The sequence below is a fragment of the Zootoca vivipara genome, chromosome Z1, assembly GCF_965207765.1.
Source record: "Zootoca vivipara chromosome Z1, rZooViv2.hap1.1, whole genome shotgun sequence".
NCBI classification, from domain to species: Eukaryota; Metazoa; Chordata; class Lepidosauria; order Squamata; family Lacertidae; genus Zootoca; species Zootoca vivipara.
The window spans coordinates 25188813-25205479 of record NC_142583.1 but is presented as its reverse complement, the minus strand read 5'-3'; the positions used below and the strand labels follow the sequence as shown (position 1 = coordinate 25205479).

Genomic DNA, 16667 nt, shown 5'->3' with positions numbered 1-16667 from the left:
AAAAGTCAATAGGCACTTTAGGGCTTTTAGTGTACTAAAGTAAAAAGTTGAGACAGGCAGTAAGATACCTAATACTTTATTAACACAGCAGGGGGGCATTTAATAAAACTAATCAACATCACAGGAAGTAAATAAATGAAAGATTGTTTGGGGTGTTTGAGATATTAGACACTCTTAATTGCCCAGAAGGGTTTTCAAAACACTTGGCTGAAGAACATTGCCTGATTATAAAATCCAGACCATACCTGCTTCTTAGTTCATCCTAAGGACTGATTTTAAATGAGATACTGGGTGTGCAAAAACAGGCTTTGCGTGGCTTGGCATCTCATTTAAAAAGCTTTCCATCCATCTGCCAGCCTCTGCGACAGAGAGCTTGCATGCCAATAGAGCTGCCTTCTGGGCCATGAGCTTCAGATGCACCAGCACATGGACTAAAAGCCCTTTAAAGGACATGCCAGGAAGTGTGGAGTCCTTTTCATGCATCTTGTTGAAAAATCGGCCCCAAGTCATTTTAGCTGCGGTGCCAATATGTCTTATTTTGTTAAATGAACAATGCACAACTTCCAGCTGCAGTATGCACACCTCTCCTCTGCTTGCAAGTCCGCCCTATGTCCCATGAGCATATTGTGTTGAAGACATTTTGTGAGGTGCGCTCTCTCTCTCTCTCTCTCTCTCTCTCTCTCTCTCTCTCTCTCTCTCTCTCTCCCTCTGGCTTCTTGAATCCTGTCATATTGTCATTTGGTAACTGTTAGCTGTAATTTTGTTCCCTCACCAGGCTGAACAATCAAAGGAGGAAAAGAAACAGGGTTTAAGTGCTGAAAAATTGATGAGGAAAGCGTCGAAGGATGTGTGCCGGTTGCGAGAGCAAAGCCAGAAGGTGCCGCTGCAGGTGCAGTCATTCAGGTAAAGAGACCCCTGATTCCTTGGAGCTGTAGAAAAATCTGTGACAGTTGGCCTTCCCATCTTATGTATGCACCTTTCTAGAATTAGTTGATGCCGTGGGATTAACTATTCAATAAATGCAATTCGGAGTACTGCATGTTCTTAAAATAAGATGTCTTCAGGGCATGCTTTGTGATGCGGTTTCTGAGCATTGGGAAGAAGGTGCAGTGTTTGGAAGTGGAATCTGCAGCTCCAAGTGCTGGAGCTAAAGGCATTAATGGTTTCATCAGTAAATCCTCACCCCAGTTTCATCCATTTACGAGCCAAATGACTTCAAATAATCCAGAGGAAACAGCCAACCAAACAGACATAGCCAATCAAATAGACATAGCTCTGTGATTCCCCTTGGCAGAATGCAAGTAGAGGTGTAGTAGAACTGACTTTATTTTCCCCAACTCCAGCAAAAAAACAGATGTTTTTATGTCCAGAGAGCATGGTTGCTGTTTTTCTGCTGGCTGTAAAGTTACTTCAGCTCATGTAACCTGCAGCAGATAGGACTCTTGGTTTGTGGCAAGAGACTCAGGTGGTCAATATGCATACCAAATGCAAGGGGGACGACAGGTAGGCAGACACAGACATTCAGCTGGCTAAAGAGAGATTTGTCCTGAGAACAAAACCTGTGGATTGACAGCCTGAATACTGTACTTTCCCGTCTATTAGATGCCCCCATGTACCATATAAGACACCCCTCCCTAATCTGGGGGGGACTCAATGGCATGCTATGGTCCATGGGGTCACAAAGAGTCGGACACGACTAAACGACTAAACAACAACAACAACAATTTTAAGAAAATGAGGGGAGATGGCCCAAAGTTGTTGAGCCTCCCCCCCCATACAGCTCCACGCAGGAAACACTCCCTAGATCAGGCATCCCCAAACTTCGACCCTCCAGATGTTTTGGACTACAATTCCCATCCTTCCCAACCACTGGTCCTGTTAGCTAGGGATCATGGGAGTTGTAGGCCAAAACATCTGGAGGGCCGCAGTTTGGGGATCCCTGCCCTAGATACAGTAGTTTCCCGTGCTCAGGTAGGGAGTGTTTCCCTCGCGCAGCAGCATCAAGGGAAGTTGCGCTCCAGCCAGCCAGCCAGCCAGCCAGTTCGCCAGAGGGCACCTTTCCCCATGCCGCTGTGCACAGGAAATGATCCAGGTAGTGCTCCCTGCTTGCTGCGGCATCTCCCCCCCCCCCATGCCACTATCCGTGTATTGGACGATGCCAGTTTTTTTGACATGTGATTTACGGTAAATGCAGCAATGCAGAGTTAGATACCAGACAACCTTCCTTAGTAAGGCATGTGGCCCCAGACGAAGAGATACAGTGGAGAAAGCAGGCAGGAATACCATGGGGCCCTTGATGGAGGGAGGGAAGTCAAAGATTTACCCAGGTAGCCTTATTCAACAGTAGCTAAGGGAGCCATTGCAAAAGGTCGAGAGAGGGCTGGGGCCTCTGTGATTTGAGCCCTGCTCCAGCAGTACAGTGGAATCTCTACTCATGACCACAATCCGTTCCGGAGGCCCATCCGGAAGTCGAAATGGGTCGCTGGGAGAGGCGCCATTGTGCACAGGCGGCAATTGCCCGCTTCTGTGCAAGCATGAACGGCGCAAACCCGCCGGTTACTTCTAGGTTTGCTGCGGACGTTGGGTGAAATGGACGCGAGCGGAGGCAGACGTAAGAAGAGGTTTGACTGTACAGTTTAATTAATAATATTTTTTTTAAAAAAAAAATTATACCCCCCGCCCCCCATCTGGCTGGGTTGTCCCAGCCACCTTGGGCAGCTTCCATCACATACAAAAACATAATAAAAATCAAACATTAATAATAACAATCTGATCCAATATAAAAAGTCACAGGAACTTTAAAATAGACAAACTTATATCAAATATAGCAATATTCAGTAATCCATTTTAATCTAATAGTACACGGTAAAATAATCAGCAAATAATTAAACCGTTTACACTTATCATTTATCCCAGGGCTGGAGGCTGGGGCAAGGCAGGTGGAACAGGCATCTGTTGGCTTGATGACCAACAGAAAGTCTCTCTGCCCTCACAGACTTCAAGTAATCAGTTTATTCCAAGGGATTGAATTATGCAGATATTTGCTTGGGTGGGTGGGAAATTGTTACTCGGTTCTTGCATTGCTTTTCCTTTGCATGTTCACTGTGATTTTCTTTTTTCCCATTTTTTAACCACTTAAAATGTATTCCCTCTTCCTTCTTTTTTAAGGGAGAAGATTGCATACTTCACAAGAGCAAAGATCAGCATACCATCTCTGCCAGCTGATGATGTCTAACTATGAAGCTTTTCTCCACAACCTGTTTTTCTACTCGTCCATCTTTTTTATTTTAAGATGACAGTTTTTTGTAGTATAGTCCCATGATTATAAAACCTACTGTTTTACATCCAAGCCTAGATACTGTTTGTAAAAAAAAAAATACAGTACATTATGTGGTGGTATATATTATGTGCTGGTAGATTTTATATATGCATATACATATACATATAAATATATATCTATATAAAGGCAAGAGAAAGCCTCCTCTCTCTTCCCCTGCCTAAATCTTCCACACCAGAAAACCAAAGTAGAATATTTCTGGTACATGATGCTAATTTTGTACAGTTTGTATGTATTACAGATACGCTACTTTTTTGTAAAGATGGATCAAGGAACAAAGGCTGTACCAAGTGTGTATATCCTGTTGAACTGCACTGTGTTGAGAAATATTGTGTTCAACAGGCGGTTTCGTTTCACTGTTTTTTCACAAGAGCAGACTGTGAAGATGGCTGTTAGGCCATGCAATATTTTTGTACAAAGTGTGATTTTTTTTTGTAGCTAGCAGCAAGCACGAGCCCTCTTCCAAAACAGCAAGACTGCCTCATACAAACAGGTGCTGTTTATATTTGTGTCACCCACATTGGAACTTTCAATGTTGAACCCAATTCTTTTCCTTTCTGTCTTTGTATGAAGGAAGCGGCATAGGATACTGAGTTGCAGGAGTATTATTTTGTGAATGTACTGGACTTTGGGCTCTATTTGGGTTTTTCCTAATGTTCTCTGCATCTGTAACCTGGGAGAAGTAATATGGGGCAAGTCTGTAACCCTGAAATGTGTTTATAAACTGAAACTACCCAAAGGGCAGCTGTTTTCTGAAATGGGACTCAGGTTCACGCACAAAGTATTTAAACCTGAGCTGAAAGATAAAACTAACCCTTGAATAGAATATAGTTTGTTTAGTATTACAGCCAGTAGCCTGTAGGAAAAGTCAAGTTGATAAAGCCCAAACAGCCCCATGCAATTTTCAAAGGAGTGGTTCTTAGGAAATTCATTGCTCTTAAGTACCGTGTGTGTGTGTGTGTGTGTGTGTGTGTGTGTGTGTGTGTGTGTGTGTGTGTGCTAAGAAAACTCGTGATATGAAGCACTTAAAATGATGTGTTTAATTAATGGCACAATAAGCATGATCAAGGTATCTGTGGAATTGGAACCTTAACTTGTTTAAACAGGAATTTGTATTGATAAAAGGTAAAAGACGATATGAATGTGCTTGTCAGAATTTAAACTGGTAACAATCTGGATACTTTTAAAAGAGGCATATGTCTGCAAATGTGTTATGTGTATATTAGCACTACCAGTGATGGGCTCTGAATGTCACCAGAAAGCACATTGCTGATCAAGTCTGAGGCCATCACAATGGGGCCTGGCAAAGCTCTGTCTACCTTCAGCTTGACGGCTGCTGTGATGAGCAGCCCGGAGGAGAGCACTTGAGAGAACTAGCAGCAGTGAGCTACTTTTGCTGAATCAGGACTGAAATCCTATGCACACTTAGTAGAGTGCAAACTCCACTGAACTCGATGGGACTTTTGTGTAGGCATTTATAGGATCAAACTGTAAGCCTCACAAATATTGCTTACAAAACATGGGCTTTCAGACACCATTTTGCAAGTTGGCTGAACTGTTTGGAAGCATTTTGATGAGCACAAACATGACTGGTTATGTATATGAATCATACATGCACACACTATATATGAAATCCAGCAAGGAAACAAAAGGGCTAGACTATTAGAACACTGACCATTTTGCAGCATTATTATAAATTATGTCATATTTTATTTTTGCCAGAATGTAATTGTCTCATTGAAAGATTAGGGGAACATAACTAAAATATGTTTGCATAACTAAAATATGTTTGTTGCCATCTTTGGAAATCCTGATTTTGGGGGAGGGGGGGACTTGTGCCTTAATTTATTTTTGTAAATCTCCCCAAGTGTTCTCTTATTATGCAGAAGTCTGTGTAATTATTCAGAATCTTAAAATATTACTTCAAACCTGGAGGTAGTCAGTAAACTAACTGTACCCCTTTTTCTTTACCTCTCTTTTTTAGGCCTATACATTCATGCCATGTATTCTGATGAGGTCAATCTCTAAAAGCTAAAGTTTTAAATTGTTTAATATAGAAATAAAGTTTGACTGTTTCAGCTTCTCAGTTTGACAATATAAATGTTTGTAGAAATTATGTATAGAGCTGTTATCTTGTGATTTATTTATTTTCAGTCCTATTTATGTACTGCTTAATATAGTTCAGTTCTGGCCATTTAAAATTTACGGGTTAAAAAAAAAAAGCTACTGTGAGAAATGTATACAGCTTTCTGGTTTCTTAGCAGAGAAGCTGTTCATACATACACAGAGAGAGAGAGAGAATTTCAGAGGGAACCAAAAAGGATTCTCTGATAAATCATGAATATTGGCAGAAATAATATTGTTGAGAGCAACTGTCACTGCAGTAATACATCTTCTGACTTCGTCAGACTACAGTAATATCAACTCATTTTTTGGGGGGGGGAATTCAACTGTTCTGGGTTTGTTTGTTTGTGTTTTGAACTCAGTTTATATACAGTAATGAAATAACATTGATGAGACACTGATAAAAAAATACCAGCCACATTTCATGTTATACAGATACTGCTTTTATTGTAGGATTTACCCTTCATAGGATATAAGAAATATAATAATCTTCATGTTCCCATTATCAGTATGTTAGTACAGTTCTATATATCAAATTTTAAGTATTAGAGGTACAAAGCAATATTATTATTTTTTAGCCAACTGAACAAAGTATATAGCAAATCATTTATAGAATGAAAATCAAATTTCAACTTTTTGCCTTTTTGTTACATTTAAATAAAAAATGCTCAGGACTGAACTAAATATTTAATCAGGTTATATCATGAATGTCTTTCTGTGCTAATGTTGTCTGTAAACGTGCATATGTACATCACCTAGATTAACTTTCATCTCTGCACTTTCCATGTGTTTCAGTGATTTGGGAAAAATACAGTTTTTTTAACAAAGCTTTTGTGCTCATTTGTGTTCTTTTGTTTTTGTTTTTTACAAACGCAGCCGTTTTGATTTTTGCATACAAAAGACTCCTTGGTGTTTTTATAAGACTTGGACCATGTAATATTGGTGGTAAAGTGATCGATATTATCAATAACAGTTTGAATTGTATTTTGATACTTATCAGCCTATCCCCATGTAAAATGTATGTGACAGTGTCTGCATGATTCTGTTCTGACAGCCCCAACTAAAAAATGGGATATTTATATCAGAAGGCAGTGATCTCACTCTAAAATCCAGAGTCATACTTATGTCCTTTTTCTTAGGATATAATATAATTGAACAAAGCTCATTCTTTTTATGGGGGCCGAAGAATTCACTGCCATTTTGCAGAATGGAAAATTATTTTCAGTCAATATCATTCATTTTACTGTTCTTCTGAATGTTGGATACTTTTAGGAATAGATTGGCCAATAGGAACTGTTTAGTTTATAATCTTAAACCCCTAACAGTTTTTCCACTATTCCAGCAGAAACAGGAATTCATTATGTGACAAATAATTTGATGTTATGCATTTAGTTCAATTATATAATAATCTCAAGTTGTGTGATAGGCAGCTAGTTCTGCAAATCGGATTATCATGGAAACATAGATACCCCAATAAACAAACATATAATCACTTAAGTTTTGGGAATTTTCACTCAAAATCTGAACATTTTCTCTCAGGTAGAAGCTTTTTCCGTTTTTTAAAAAAAGAGTTAAAGGAAGCATGCTTTTCCGTTTTTTAAAAAAAGAGTTAAAGGAAGCAGTACTTGTTTATCAACCTCCCTCTGTCATCCTTAAGATATTAGTTTACCCATGACTGTATTGTCGATTTCAATGTTCTGATGATATCTTGAATTTCTGCCATGACCTAATGGATTGCAGAATTATGATGAATGAATCTCTGATGAAAGATGGGCAGAGAAGCAGGAATCTACTAAAGTAACAAATAAACACTATACCCATCTGGTGGCAATCTTTTGAATAAGTGTCCTACCAAATTTCTGCAATATGGGTACACTAAGTAAACTGGAACAAACCTTGGAATCAAGCACAATGGCACTTGTGTTGTTTTTTGTCCCTCTGGTGTCCTTTCTTCAAGCAATTATCCATTCATCACAGATGCTAAAATTCTCTAAATTTTGACTTCTTCAGGCAAAGCTAGAGGAAAAAATATTAACATTTTTTTTACACAATTCTTCTTACATAGTTCCTTCTTGGAATATTCACATGGTACTGTTGGCACCTTGCTTCAAATCATATAAAACCCAAGGCTATTCCAGCCTTGCAAGTTATTAAACACCCTAGCTATCATTTCCTATTAAATACTGTAAAGTTTTCATAAATTACATAGTCGGAGTTGTAAAAGCTGTGGCATTAATTTCTGAACTTGCTGCAGTTACATCTTTTGGAAGTTATGTTAATACTGGCTATAAACAGATGTTCATATTCTCACACTGAAATTCTACATGGTTTTGCTAAAGAACATGAAGCCATATTTCATATTTGCTGACATAGAAATACTTTGCACATAAAGGAACAGTGCCAAGGCATTGTTTCAAAGAAAGAAAGCCCATTCTCCACTGAAACTGAATAACGAAGTATGGTGTGGTTTTTTTTGTTTCTATTCAAATAAAAATAGTCAATCCCTTTCTAGAATAGCTTTTCAGTGTCTGGTGGCATTAATAAATTAAAGTAATACAAAGCTACTTAATAAAAGTTAATTTAGATTGCATGGGGCACGAACGAAGCAATCCCGTTCCTTCAAGCTGTAAACTAAAGACGACACTGCCTTCATGTAGTAAAATAAATGTAGAATTTATCAGATTTTAGGAAACATATTGTGATTATGCATGGTTACAACTCAACTATTTACATAGAGAAGAACAGCATTGATTATTTACAAGAACAACATTTAACACATTATCTCACAGGTTGTTTTGTGTTTGCTACTAACTTACATATATAGATATATAAAAATAGGTTGACACTAGAGCGTTCAGATTAGGGAGTGAGTGGGACTTTGCATTTCCCATGTGTTAAGATGAGTCACTTGTTATTCCATAGATGCTATCACTGAAATCATTTAAACATTTTGCCAGTGTTGCAGGGCAATTTGTAACTAATATTAAAAGTCTTTTTGCATGAATTAGATTTGTTTCTTGCAGCAGAAACCTACAGGCAAGACAGTTCCTTGTACTTTTTGACCGTTGAAGAAATTCAGTGGGCCATAGAAATAAATCACTAGCTTTAGTAGTGTGAAGCTGTGTAAGAAGAGGTATCCTATTACATTTTTTCCTGTCTAAACTTGAACTTAGGATGTTTTTTGTTTTTACATTTAAAATGAATCAGATAAAATCTACATAGTGGTGATTTTCTACACAGTCATTTTAATCTCATCCTGTTGGTGAAGTCGACATTCTCAGTTTTGTAATAAGGAGGGTAAAACACAGCTCTTGAAAGAAAAAGCGCAGGAAGAAAATTTAGACGCCCAAGTGTAATGAATCTGCTACGGAACAAAGAGTCCTTTGAATCTTAATTGGAACAAGGTTCTGGCTCGTGTGTTTTAAGTGTCTGAAAATGAAAGAAGAATCCTCTCTGTCTCTCAAACGCTTAGGCTTTTGGGTCTGTTGTTACTTTCCAGGTACTGACAGTTGTCTTGCTCTTCTGCCACTGTATAATGGACCGAGGATGACTGAGCATCAGCAGAACAGACAGTGCAATTTAGCATTGAGCCTCCTAAGATGAGGCAGAATCCAGCAAACCAGCCTACAAACAGTGCTTCCCCAAAGTCCCACCTGGGAACGATGTCTGGAATATTCTCATCCCAAAATTCCTGCACAGTGGTGTGAGCAACCCAGGAGACTGGGACTATGGCTGTGACTCCTGATATCCAGAAGAATATTCCTCCCAACAGCAGTAACCTCCTCTTTAGGTCCAGTTGTCGTTCACCAATCTTCAAGCAGTCCAGTCCGAAACATGAGAGCAAGAGGCCTGAAAGTCCTAATCCATTAGATACAAACATCAGAATCCTAGAAATTTTGAGCTCTGGAGGTAAAGCCAAAAAAGAATCGAATTCCTTGCATTGCATCCCCCCTTCTTCTTGAACTACACAGGCTTGCCAGAGTCCCATTGTCCAGATCTCCAATTCATTCAATTCCAAGTTGAGATTTTTCCACTGAGGTAAATAGGTAGTGAGGCAGGATAACACCCATCCCAACAAACAAAATAAAATCCCAGCTAACTGCATCATGGTTCGGTACACTAAAGCCATTCTAAAGGCAGAAAACGCCTGGCCGGAAAAAACTTGGCCAACTCTATAAGACTTGCTACTTTATATGGCGGCTGCAGCTCTGATGATCTTTAGCTCTTTCATGCCCTGAATATAAACTTCTGCGTATTAACCCTTTCCAAGCTCTGAAATGTGTTTTTGTTCTTCCTGAATATAATGTTTCTTGTAAAGGACGAAGGACTCTGCTTAACCATGAGTTAGGTTTTGTGATAAGGATTTGATCTGTTACCTTCCAATTTGCTTGGTAAAATTATATCCCAATGCCTGGTGATTACAAGTCTGAGGATGAACAAAGAACGCTCTATGACCCCTAACCTCAAAAAAACAACAGAAATCTTTGTGCTTCAATACGGATTAATTAGATTTTAAGTGGTGATAAAAAACCAGCTCTGTCTGCAACAGGACTTCATTGTAATGGCTAAATCTGAGATTTCAGGGTTGCAAATCAAGGCCTTGTAAAGAAAGGTATACTGTTTTCCTATAATCTGTATTATTAGACTTCCTCAATATATGTATATATACACCCAAAGGCTTTCCTTCATTCTTCTTTTCTTTCACCACCACAGAAAAGATTGCAAAAGATCTTTTTCATGTGCTTTATATAAAATTAAAATTAAATAGGCTTTGTTATATATCTGACCCTTTTAGAGCACAATGGAGAAGCAGCGATACATAAAGTAGGCTACAGGATCATTTTAGCTACATTCCTGAAATATCCATTGTCAATGAAGGAACATTCCTTGTTTGTTTTAAAAAGTCAATTTTGGTTATCTTATTTTGTTTAGTGGTAGAGCATGCCTTGCTTATCCCATATATAAATTTTATTTCTAAAAATATTTATATACTGCTGTGTCATTATATATATATATATATATATATATATATATATATATATATAATCAAAGCCCTTTACAGCAATAAAATATAAGTTATACAATGAACACAAAGAAAAAATAAGTTAAAAGCAGACATAAATTAACTTTTGTGGTAGGATGTATTCTTAACTGCCAGCAAAGGCCTGGCAGAATAGTAACATTTCCAGCAGGTGTTTAAAATTTGTGACTATTTTGTGACCAGTTTCCATAGGCAAAGGCCATGATCCATAGTGTTGAATGCACAAGACCAGGCATCCCCAAACTTTGGCCCTCCAGATGTTTTGGCCTACAACTCCCATGACCCCTAGCTAACAGGACCAGTGGTCAGGGAAGATGGGAATTTTAGTCCAAAACATCTGGAGGGCCAAAGTTTGGGGGTGCCTGCACAAGACAATTGACTTCTTGTGCTTCTCTGTGCTTGGCAATGGTACATGAACAATAGTGTACACGAAGACTTAGCTGTGCAAACCAGTTCACATGTGGAACAAATCACCCAGATACACTTCTTTAAAAAGCTGCAGGCACCCAATGAAAGCAGTTCCTCTGAATTTAAGGGATCTGTTTCCAATCCAGAGAATATTATTTGTATTATGTTGCTCAGTCTATCTGCTTCCAAACAGGGTCTGGAAAAGATTTTGACCTAAGGCTATTGATTTATACCATACACTTACTGTGCTACACCACGAATTCGCACAAAAGCAAATGGTATCAGAAGACTGCATTATAGCATTGTTATTGAATTCATACAAAAAGCTTTACAAATATTATTCAAGGTGCAAGGCTCTGATGGGGGGGTTGCAGATACTACCAGGAAAAAAGCATCGACTCCATCCATTTTAGTCCCAAAGAAGAGAAGAAGAGTTTGGATTTGATATCCCGCTTGATACCCAAAGGAGTCTCAAAGCAGCTAACATTCTCCTTTCCCTTCCTCCCCCACAACAAACACTCTGTGAGGTGGGTGGAGCTGAGAGACTTCAAAGAAGTGTGACTAGCCCAAGGTCATCCAGCAGCTGCATGTGGAGGAGCGGAGACGTGAACCCGGTTCCCCAGATTACGAGTACCGCTCTTAACCACTACACCACACTGGCGGGCATCTAATAATTAAAACAGATAAGAAGTTTCAAGTTCAGGGGAATGTTTGTCTAACTGATGTGTCTTCAAGAGCCAATGGAATGCCAATATTGATGGGGTTGGCATTTCACAACACTGGTGACATGTTATCACAAGCCAATAATCAGGACATAGCAAATTAACTGGGTTCAATTTGTTAGTCTTAACGTCCTTACTGAGCAGTAGAGGGGCAACTATGTAAGTAGCAGAACATTAAAACTGACAGATCCTTTAGCACTGCTGTGATATGTGCCCAATAAAGAGTACCACTCACCACCCAGGCTGTGATACTCTGTATCAGCTGTAGCCTCCAGACCAGCTGCAAGGGAAGCTCCACATGGGATGCATTGCACCAGTAATGTCTTCTTTGGACCATTGTTTGTCCAAATTATCCCTGTGCAGGAAAGGATGCAGTTGAGAAAAGCAGCTGAAGCTGATGTTTGATGCTCTTTGCCACAGAGGCCACATGGGCCTCAATGGACAATCATGAATCCAAGAGCAGCCCCAAGCTGCATACCTGCTCCATCAGATGCAACCCCATCTAGAATAGGCAAACTCCCCAATTCTCAGGCCTGGGAACCCAATTCTCTTACCCACCATGTCTTTGACTTGGCAGGGTTTGGCTTCAACCTATCAGCTCTCATCCACTCCAGCACTGCATCCAGCCACTGGCTCAGCTTTCAGCCTCTTCTGACTCAGATATAATGTGGAAATAGACCTGGGTGTCATCAGCATATGGAGTGCCCCAAACATCTTGAGGATTGCTGCCAATGGCTTCATATACATGCTAGATAACATTGGGGGCAAAATAGTGCCTTGCAGCACCCTGCCAATACAGCTCCCAATATGTAGTTATAGGGTACCCTAAGTACTGTTCTTTGAGACTTAGCCATGCGAGTAGGAGCTGAACCACCGGAAAACATTGCCTCCAACTTCCATCCCACAAGAAGGTAGTCCAAGAGGACACCCCTCAACTTTGGGCATCAAAGGCATCAATGGCTACTGAGAGATCCTACAGCAGACTTGAGGAATGAGGTTATCACCCCTCTTTTATTGTCCATTCCGGATCACCAAACCACTGCCACAGTATCCTTTCTCTTGGCAGATCAAGATGAGCAGGTGACAGCAAAGGTTGCAAGGTTTTTAGCTGGGGCAATTAGAATAAGATCCACTATTTGACTATTGATTCAAAACCCTAAAATATAATTGATTTTTTTATTTCTTTTGTTGTTTAGTCGTTTAGTCGTGTCCGACTCTTCGTGACCCCATGGACCAGAGCACGCCAGGCACTCCTGTCTTGCACTGCCTCCCGCAGTTTGGTCAAACTCATGTTCGTAGCTGTATTGTTGTTTTGTTGCTTTGGCCGATGGCTGATGCGAACAAAGATTCATTCAGATCCTACAGCAGCAAAAGCATCACACTCACGCTTTCTCCAGGGAGGTCATCCATCAGGGCAAAGTGAAATGAATACATAATATGTTTCTATAGGCTGAATTAGTTCATTAAAGAAAAAAAGAAGTTGGCGGTTAGAGCACTATTCTGAAAGCAGGGGTTTGAACTCCCCTTCTGGGAAGCCCATGGGATCTTCAGAGATATCTCTTACTCCCCAGGCCGCATAGCTGATTGGGTGCTCCAGTTGGAATAGCATTTCTTCCTTTCCCGCCTGGCTCTATCTTTGCTGGCCAATGGTGATGATTTTCAGGCTGCCTATGTTTCATCTTGGAGTGTGTCAAAGCCCTGGAATGTGTGCCCGTTGCAATCCAGTTGCTGCCCTCTTGTCCTCTGCTCCATGGTAGTCTGCTCTTTGTAGCTTTGTGGTTGTTCATTGTATTGGTTGCATATGTACAGGGTTGCATATGATACAGCATATGTTGATGTCATAAGGGAAGCTGACTCACCCAACGGTTCTCACACATCAGTTGGTGTGTCCCATGCCTGGTACAGTAATAAGGGAGACTTGCTGGCATGCAACATCATGACCGGTGGGTAGCAGGGGATATGCTAGGGGTGCCTGTGGGTATTGCTACATTGGCAGAAATTGTGTTGCTTTAGGTCATTGGTAGGCAAACTAAGGCCTGGGGGCCAGATCCAGCCCAATCGCCTTCGAAATCTGGCCCGCGGATGGTCCAGGAATCAGCGTGTTTTTACATGAGTAGAATGTGTGCTTTTATTTTAAATGCATCTCTGGGTTATTTGTGGGGCATAGGAATTCGTTCATTACTTTTCCCCAAAAAATATAGTCCGCCCCCCCCAAGGTCTGAGGGACAGTGGACTGGCCCTCTGCTGAAAATGTTTGCTGACCCCTGGGTGCCGATTCAGCATAGGATTGCAACTATATTCACACTGGTGTGAACCCTAGGATAGTGGCTAGCATCTTAGTTGTACCACTGCTTCACCTGCCTTTAAACAAAGGCCATTCAAAAAGAATATATTTAACAGCAAGGTGAAAGAAAGCATGGTGGTGCTTTACAGTATATTATGCACCCCTGAAATCCTGTAACAAAACCCAGCAGAATCTTATAAGGAACAAAAGACACAGGAAAGTAAAGATTAAGGAATATGTGAAGTGATGAAAGGTTAGAGTTAAAGCTCTAATCATTTTAGGAATGTTGGTTGTACTTTGCATTAACTTTTTAGTATAGATTCATCAGGTTTCCCCTTCAAAAGTAGGCCATGACATGCTGAAAGTTGTTTCCTCACAAATATCCCATTATACAAAATATAAAATGCTATGTTGCTTAAGAGGGCTACCAAACAGCTCAGTATCACTCTGAAATCCTGAGTGAATAGTACACTCCTGTCATGGAAGTTAATTTAAGCATTTGGACTCGTATCAGTATTTATGGTGTGTATAAAATGTTGCCCAAGAGTACGTTCAAGCTAATGCCTTCAACAATACAACCTGTATTTTGGAGGTTTGTGACAAAACAGTGGCCCCGTTTCTGCGCAGTGTATACTTGCTCTGTGCACTCTGTCTGCGAGACACAATTTATCTGATGAGTAAGGAAGGGTTCTTAAGGCAAAATTCATCTTCATTACAGAGGGAGACATATGAAGCCATGGGTCTGTGGGGGCTCTGCATGGCTTTGGGTGGGTTTTTTGGGGGGGGGTCTCACTCTGAGGTCCTGGCTAGCCTGTCCCCTGCAGCAGTGCATCTGCGATTCCTGGTGGTAGGTATTTGTGTCTGGAGTCCTGAGGCAGGCACTTTCTGCAGGGTCCTTAGAAGAAAATTTTCAGCAATATGTATATCCCACTTGGGCATGATCCTTAGCTATTTGAGCGCATTGCCCTTTCACTCACATTTAGGATTTTATTGTTCAAGGATTTACTGCAGAACCCTAAGCCCTTTGCAGCTAAGGGGGCAGAAGGGCAGTATTGGGTGGCACCAGGCGTGGCCCATCCTTTTTCGCCACCTGAGGCAAAACAAGAACATGTTACCCGGCACACGCACAATGCCCACCACCTCACTTAATGGGGTTGCTCAGCTGCAGCTTCCAGGTTCTGGTGAAATCTCACAAGAGCCAAAGAGATTTCACAGGACTCTCGCCAGAACCCAGAAGCCGCTGCAGCTGTTTCTCTGGTAGGGGCACCAGTGGAGGTGACTCTTGGATTCTGCCACCTGAGGTGGCTTCCTCAGTCTACCTTATGGATGGCCTTGGCCTTGTATGGCGTTCATGAGTGTCTGCAGGGAAGAAGGGGCTGGGTGCTTGCCAGCTCGTCCGCAAGAGGTTTAGAGTGATCTCTGAAACCACTCCTTTGTGGCTGCCATCTAAGACTTGCTGCAGTTTTCTGAAGGAGAGCTTTCCTGGACCAACAGGTAGCTCATATGAATACTGCTCATTCTCATCCAATGATGCTACTTTTCCAGATATTACAAGATTTGGAAAGCTTAGAAAGACAATGATAATGTAAACAAAGGAGTAGTGATGCCTTTTTGAGATCAGGTATGGAGCCTGGGTGTGCTGCTACGACAGACCCTGCTTTTTGAGGGGCAGATGGGAGCAGTGGCCAAGACTAGAAACCAAAAGAAACCCAGCAGAATAGAAATCATAGATCCTCCAAGTGTCCGTATTTTCCAGGGACAGCCCTGGATTTACAAAAGCTGTCTGGGTTTCTGATTTGATCCCAGAATGCCCTGCTTTTTCCTTAGGACATCCCTATTTTCATCAGAGAACTGTTGAAGGGTATGGAGTTCTGAGAACCCCCGAGCTAAGAAGAAGTGATTATACAACCTTTAGAAGGCAGGCCTGTATAGGGAAGTTTTTTAAATGTTTAATATTTTATTATGTTTTTATATATGTTGGAAGTTGCTCAGAGGGGCTGAGGCAACCCAGTCAAATGGACAAGGTATAAATAATAAATTGTTGTTGTTGAATAGGGTGCCCCTATTTTCATAAGAGGATATGCTGACATGGGTAGTATAAGTCCTTTTATGATAAAGTTCTACATCCACTGTCAGTATGCTTCTCAATACCAGATGCTGGGACTCACAGGTGAGGAGAGTGCCGCTTGCCAGCTTCCCATGACACCTGGTTGGCCATTGTGAGAACAAAATGCTGGACTAGATAGGCTTTTGCCCCACTCCAGCAGGCTCTGCTTAAGTCCTTATGATTGCTTCATTTACTTTTGAAATTAATAAATGTGCAAATGCCAAAACCCATGATACTCCATATCGGCAAAACTACTCAGTCTAGTTTAAATATAATAGATGAGTTGGGGGGGGGGGAGATATTTAATATGGTATTCTTTATAACCATGAAAAATGTATCTTGAAAACTTAACCAGTTTTTCCATCATCCAGCAATGTTTTGATCACTTTTTGGTGGAGAGGTGGGTAAGAGGAATTTAAAAAATCACATACCATTATGAACCACCAGCACTGGGAGGGAAAGGAGTACAGAAATAAGTGTTACTTCCCTGGACTAGCAAAAAAAGAAAGAGGAAATAAATATCAGTGGAAGCCAATATACAATAGGCAAAATGGAGGCTTGTGATCAATGTACTGCTATTATGGTCTCCACAGATCTTTCAAATACAGTGGTACCTCTGGTTACAAACTTAATTCCTTCCAGAA

General features: G+C 40.6%; 2 protein-coding genes across 2 annotated transcripts in view; one reads left to right on the top strand and one right to left on the bottom strand.

The window, feature by feature from the left end:
* Positions 1-6288, top strand: part of WWC2 (WW and C2 domain containing 2) — a 131396-nt gene extending 125108 nt beyond the window's left edge. Inside the window, exons 22-23 of the mRNA XM_060278728.2 lie at positions 776-903; positions 3169-6288. Coding sequence (XP_060134711.2) covers positions 776-903; positions 3169-3235 — 195 coding nt within the window. The 3' untranslated portion in view covers positions 3236-6288. The remainder of the gene's footprint in view (positions 1-775; positions 904-3168) is intronic.
* A 2633-nt stretch (positions 6289-8921) lies between these two features.
* Positions 8922-9590, bottom strand: CLDN22 (claudin 22). The gene has a single exon (XM_035114094.3). It carries the CDS (start codon positions 9588-9590, stop codon positions 8922-8924), a length of 669 nt encoding a protein of 222 aa, XP_034969985.1.
* Between the last annotated feature and the right edge of the window lie 7077 nt (positions 9591-16667).